This window comes from Papaver somniferum, chromosome 7, assembly GCF_003573695.1.
Source record: "Papaver somniferum cultivar HN1 chromosome 7, ASM357369v1, whole genome shotgun sequence".
In the NCBI taxonomy this organism is placed as follows: Eukaryota; Viridiplantae; Streptophyta; class Magnoliopsida; order Ranunculales; family Papaveraceae; genus Papaver; species Papaver somniferum.
In genome coordinates this window covers 120,195,287-120,201,594 of record NC_039364.1, presented here as the reverse complement: position 1 = coordinate 120,201,594, position 6,308 = coordinate 120,195,287, and the positions used below count along the sequence as shown (strand labels likewise).

General features: G+C 43.8%; 1 protein-coding gene across 1 annotated transcript; it reads right to left on the bottom strand.

Annotated features, from left to right (window-relative positions):
* Positions 1-1,421: 1,421 nt before the first annotated feature.
* LOC113295127 lies at positions 1,422-2,524 on the bottom strand. Its single transcript, XM_026543479.1, has 2 exons — positions 1,990-2,524; positions 1,422-1,882 (listed from the first exon to the last, which is right to left on the bottom strand). Exons 1-2 carry the CDS (start codon positions 2,522-2,524, stop codon positions 1,422-1,424), a joined length of 996 nt encoding a protein of 331 aa, XP_026399264.1.
* Between the last annotated feature and the right edge of the window lie 3,784 nt (positions 2,525-6,308).

The following is a 6,308-nucleotide window of genomic DNA, read 5'->3' as shown; positions in this document are numbered from 1 at the left end:
TCAGGTACTGCAACAACATGCACAAAGTATGCCCTCTCATTGTTCCACTCAACAACGAAATCATATTTTTCCACAACCTTGACCATCCTCAATAAAGATATGGATCCAGATTATTTTCTACTGAGTGCATCCGCTACCACATTCGTCTTCCCAGGATGGTACTCCAATTTAAACTCATAATCCGTAAGAAGCTCGAGCCATCTTCTCTGTCTCAAGTTCAAATCCTTTTGAGTGAAGATGTACTTTAGACTTTTGTGGTCCGAAGATACCATAAAGTTTTCTCCATAAAGATAGTGCCTCCAAAGCTTTAGCACAAACACTACAGCTGCTAATTCCAGATCATGGGTTGGGTAGTTTTTTTCATGATTCTTTAACTGTCGAGAAGTGGTTTATTGTCGAGAACTCCACCCAAACCACTTCTTGAAGCATCACAATAAACATCATAACCTAATCCTGGTTCCGGGGTAACCAAAATGGGTGACGTAGTCAATCGTCGCTTCATCTCCTCAAATGCTTTATCACACTCAGTAGTCCACTCAAACTCACCCCTTTTTTAGTCAAACGAGTAAGAGGGACTGCTATCTTCGAGAAATTCTCAACAAATATTCGATAATAGCCTGCCAAACCCAAGAAGCTACGATCTCAAAAACACTCTTTGGGGGTTCCCATTTTGTCACAACCGATATGTTTTCGGGATCAACAGATATAACTTCCTTAGAGATAACATGTCCGAGAAATAAGACTTTCGTTATCCAGAATTCACACTTGCTCCTCTTTGCATACAACTTGTGCTCTCTTAGAGTTTGTAAAACCATCCTCGGATGTTCCTCATGGTCTTCCTTAGTCTTGGAATAAATGAGGATGTCGTCAATAAACACTACTACAAACTTGTTCACAAAAGGTCGAAGAACTCGGTTCATCAAATCCATGAATACTGCAGGTGCATTTGTTAATCCAAACGGCATCACCAGAAATTCATAATGACCGTAATAAGTTCCAAATGCGGTTTTACGAATATCCTCCTCTCTGACCCGCATCTGATGATAACCAGATCGAAGATCAATCTTCGTTAAATAACATGCTCCCTTCAATTGGTCAAAAAGGTCATCAATTCTCGGCAAGGGGTACTTATTCTTGATTGTAACTTGGTTCAGTCGTCGGTAATTGATGCACATCCTCATTGATCCATCCTTTTTGAGCACAAAGAGAACATGAGCTCTCTATGGAGACGTACTTGGTCGAATAAATCCCAATTCTTCTAACTCATCAAGTTGTTTCCTTAACTCCTTCATCTCTTTGGGTTCCATACGATATGGGTGAATCGATATCGGCATGGTTCCCAGTTGCACTTCGATCTCAAAATCAATCTCTCTCTTTGGTAGTAATCCAGGTAATGCCTCTGGAAAAACATCGGGAAAATCTCAAACTACCGGTAACTCTTCATCTACCACAATGCTATCCCCTTCTTTACTCAGGTGAGCAAGATAAGCTATGTGTTCTTCGGTTTCATCCCTCCTTTTCATCCCTGGTAAGGATGGATTTATGACTTTCCACCTTTCTCCTTGGACAGACACTCGACTTCCATCCGATGATTGGAAATAGATCTTCTTCTCGAAACATTCTAGTATAACTTGGTTTTGTGACAACCAGTTCATACCAATAATGACATCATAATCTTGGAGCCTCATCGGTATCAAATCTATTTTCACTTTATAGTCACCAAAAGTTATTTCACAATCCTTGCAAAATTTACTAAGGGACACTACATTTCCTAGCGGTGAAGCGACATTCAAAGTAAACCCCATGGGTACTGGTTTCAAACCGAGATAAGCAGCTAAATGTAATGATATGAACGAATGAGTATCTCCAGAATCAAACAAAACTTTAGCACAAGAACTAAAGATCAGAAGTTACCCTCAATTGCGGAATTTTATGTCCTCTTCTCAACAGTAGGAATATGGTTCAGCTGCCCCGGAACATTTGGCTGACGTCTTGGCTGGAAGGGTGGTGCATTGTTTCGCGGCTTGTATGGTTGTCGTGCTTGGAAATTCGGCCTTGGAGCATTCTGAAACTGATTCTGAGTTGGTGGCCTAGGTGGTGCAGGTAAAGGACACTCCCTTAAAAAATGATCATCCTTCCCGCAACGATAACACCCTGAGATTGCATTTAGTTGTCCAGGTGGCTTCGACTTAGGACAATCCCTCGCGTAGTGACCCACTACCCCATAGTGAAAACAAGGTTTTGGTGCAACGACTTTCCCAATGTTATCTGTACGTGGACGTTTTCGATGAGTCGATGGGTCCGTCTTCTGGTTCCTCTTGAGATCTCTCGGCTCCCTTTCCTTTTGGTTTTTGATCCAATTCGCTTCTATAGCTAATGCAGTTTCAAGAACATCATCATAAGTGGTGAGGCGACATGGTACTAACCTAGCACGAATGGCAGGTTTCAGGGCATCCTGAAGTTTTCTTGCTCTTCGTAACGGCGTATTGACCAAGTTATCCGTTCGAAAATCAAACACACCCATTGTGTGCACATATTTCATCATCAAACACGTGTATATAGGAACATACGTGGAGAGCATGCGGACAAAGTCATCAAAGCATGATGACATGTGCCCACAGCTAAGATACTCATCCCGCCGACGTTGGATCTTTGCCCAAACAAATCTAAGGGCAGAAGTTAAAAAGATATACCGGTATCACGATGTACTGCGGAGCACCAGATAACTCTCGAAGAGTTACTTTATCTCATCCCCAAAAGAAGCCAAGATCAACGGTGGAGAGAAAATGAACTGACACGGATGTAACAGGGGAAGAAGACACTTGCCTGACACGAGCAGGCACCTCAACTACCCGCATTAAACACTCTGAGAAACATACGTGTCGATCAACCCGTGGAACGAACGAAGACGAGTCTGCGTGATGAAGTAATAAACGAAGACCCCCGCGGGATGGACACAGAACACAAGAAGATAAGGCTCCAACGGTCCTCAGAGATGGGTCCCACACTCTAACCCTGTAAATACCCCCCTCCACCAAGAGTAAAGAGATCGGAAAAACGGGGGGGAGAAGGAGAGAGAGAAAAGATTGTAAGTGTAAGTTAGTCCTTTACAATAGACAGACCTATGTAAACTACAAATTCACTCGACTATCTTTGTAATCATCAAGTACATAGTGAAACAACAACCCCGTGGATGTAGGCCTTAGTGCTGAACCACGTAAATCCCGGTCTCATTTACACTTCAGCACTTTATTTTTGTCTAACGCTTCATGAGTTTTACTTTTATGCTTCGTTTTCTTTATCTCCCCTTGCGTAAACGCCACTCGCAGTGTTCTTAGATGAGGCTATGATAAACCCGAAGGTTTTGAGCCAAGGAATCAATGCCATTGTATTATCAGCACGAGTTGGTACCTAGAGTTTGAATATTGTTTGTGAACACATAGATGCCTTCGTGATTTACGTGTTCACAATTTGGCGCTAGAAACAGGGACTTCGTCCCGGTAAAAGATTTATCTTATCCTGTGATTTCATAATTAAATTAGCGTAAGATTGCTCTGCTTCATTATCTTTAACAGTATTTATCTTTTATTAACTTTACCATGTACAAAAACGCACCCGTTGTCTTCGGTACTACCGACAGTATCGTCGTTTACTGGTTAAAAGATTTATTACTTAGATCCACGGATCTACATTTTTCTAGATCTCGTACGGACCTATCTTTCCGTTGGGTTTTCGTAAGTTTTCAAAGGATTTACGTGCAGTTTTAAAAGGGGTTTTCTCGCGTTTCCTCATACTTTCAATGAATCCGCACTTTTAATAAGAATTTAATCCATATACTTTAACTCATGTTTTAATCAAATGGGCTTCCCTAAGAGTTCTCTGTGGCCCTCGGGCAGTTTTTCCTTGTCGTGGAATTAGGAATTTTCGCAAACTAACCCGATCCGCACGGACATTTCTGTTTCTCGCTGTTTGAAATTCCCTTGTGCAGAAAGATGCAAGAAGTAGGAAAATACAGAGCCACGTCGAAGGAAGCACCGAGGACAGCCCCGGTCATCACCCGGAGCAAGCAGAAAGGAGACAAAGCCAAAATGACCAGTCAGAGACAGGACACTGCGGAAATCACTTCGCCTATGAATGCTAATTCCGTTGCAGCCGTGACCCTCAGAGCAGCGGCAACAAAATATAATACGACAGCGGCAGTCCCGAAGACTACGGAAGCCGTGAAAACTCTAGCTACGAATCAATTTCACCAACCAAAAGAAAGGGTGGATGAATCCAGAACGTACCAACCCGCGCATCCGCCAACCTTCGGAATGCCATCAACCAATGAGCTGAATCAAACTGTGCAGGTGGCTCTAACACCGCAGATGGGCACTCCGCCCGATCTGGGAATGCCAACAATCGAAGCTGAACCTCCCCCGCCTTTAGTACAAACCATAGAAGAAGGCGGCACGATGGTCGTAATAGCACGAGCTGGGACTCCCAATCAAGGGTCGAACCAATCAGACCGATTGATGGCCGAACTTGAAGAATTGAAGAAAAGCCAAAAGGTTTACGCGGATGCAGTGGCTTTGTTGGACAGAGAGAACCAGGATTTAAAAGACCGGATTGCCTTAAGCACAAAGACGAGCCAACAACTCGATGAAGCAAATTCAAAGGCACCCGAACCAAACCGAGACCGAAGAGTCATCGTAGCGGCCAATGGAAACGCGGCCAGAGGAAGTAGCGCATCCGACCCAGATTATAACGATGGAGAGTCAATCTATCACGAGCAGAGTAACGTAGGGCATCACCGCGCGATGGAAGAGCTGCATGATGAAATGATGGCAGAGATCAGGCAATTAAAAAGTAGACAAGGCGGAGGAAGGTTAGAAGAAGTCATGAGAGAGGCTAACTCCACACCCTTAACTCATCGCCTGGCCAACACCCCTATTCCACTCAAATGCCCTGTCCCGACATTCGAATGCTATGACGGATCCAGCGATCCCGCTGCACACATTCGGTATTATAACCGTGTACTGGCTAGATGGAGCCAGAACGACGCAGTACTCTGTAGATACTTCCCATCGAGTCTGAAGTAGGGCTGTCAATGGGTACCCATTACCCGGACCCGGAACCGGACCCGGTATATTTGGGTCCGGTTCCGGGTCCTAAGGTTGGACCCATTAGCTACTTAGGACCCGGCGGGTAATTACCCGATTGGACCCGAATTTAAACGGGTCCAAACGGGTAATACCCGTTGGGTACCCGCGGGTATCGGGTACCCGTTTATTCATTCTTTTATTTATGTTTTTAGCAAAATTACAAGTATTTTTGCTAGTTTTAGCTTTGATATTTTACTCATTTAAATTTTTTCTCTTACATTTAACCTTTATTTAGTACATTAATAAGAAATAATAATAAATTTTTATAAAAATTACTTAAATCCAAGCCAAAAAGAGAAATATATTAATTTTTTGAGATTTTTTAAATAGTTTTATTAAGACCCAATGGGTACCCGGAACCGACGGGTACCCGGGTATTTAAACGGGTCCGGTTCTAGGTCCACAAGTTTAGGAACCGGCCCCGGAACCGTTAGGAACCGGACCCGACCATTATAAGTAGGATCCGGGTCCGGGTCTAGTGATACCCGGGAGGACCCGGACCCGTTGACACCCCTAGTCTGAAGGGATCGACATTGTCTTGGTTTGATAATCTGCCGCCAAACTCCATCCACTCCTACGACCAACTCGCAGAAAATTTCTTAAGAACTTACATGTACAACAAGGCTGTTAATACTGGAATGGATAAGCTCTTTTCACTGGCAATATACTATAAGGAAACCACGAGGGAATACACCAACAGATGGCACAAGGTCTGCCAAGCCATAGGAAGTGTGGACCCGGTGGTAAGTATCAACTGCTACAAGTGGGGATTAGACCGAATGAGTCCACTCTTTGTTGAGATTCATGGAAGCGTGCCTAAGACAGAGGGGGATCTTCGAATAATTATTGAAAAACACGCTCGTCTTGAAGAAATCCAGCGTGAAAACCCGAGGGCGTACCCACAGAGAACTCACCGTACAAATTCCGCAGAACAAACCACTGGAACCAAAAGGAATTGCTCGGTGGAACGACCTCACGAAGATAGGAAAGAACGAAGGGACGAAAGGCGAAAAGACGATCGGAAGTTCGAAGATCAAGTTTACACAAAGCTCAATGCTAGCTATGCTCGGATCCTGCGAGAGGTCAAAGGAAGGGAAAATCTGGAATGGCCATGGTCTAAGGTAAAACAACCCCCAAGAACCGAGAAATCCAAATATTACTGTA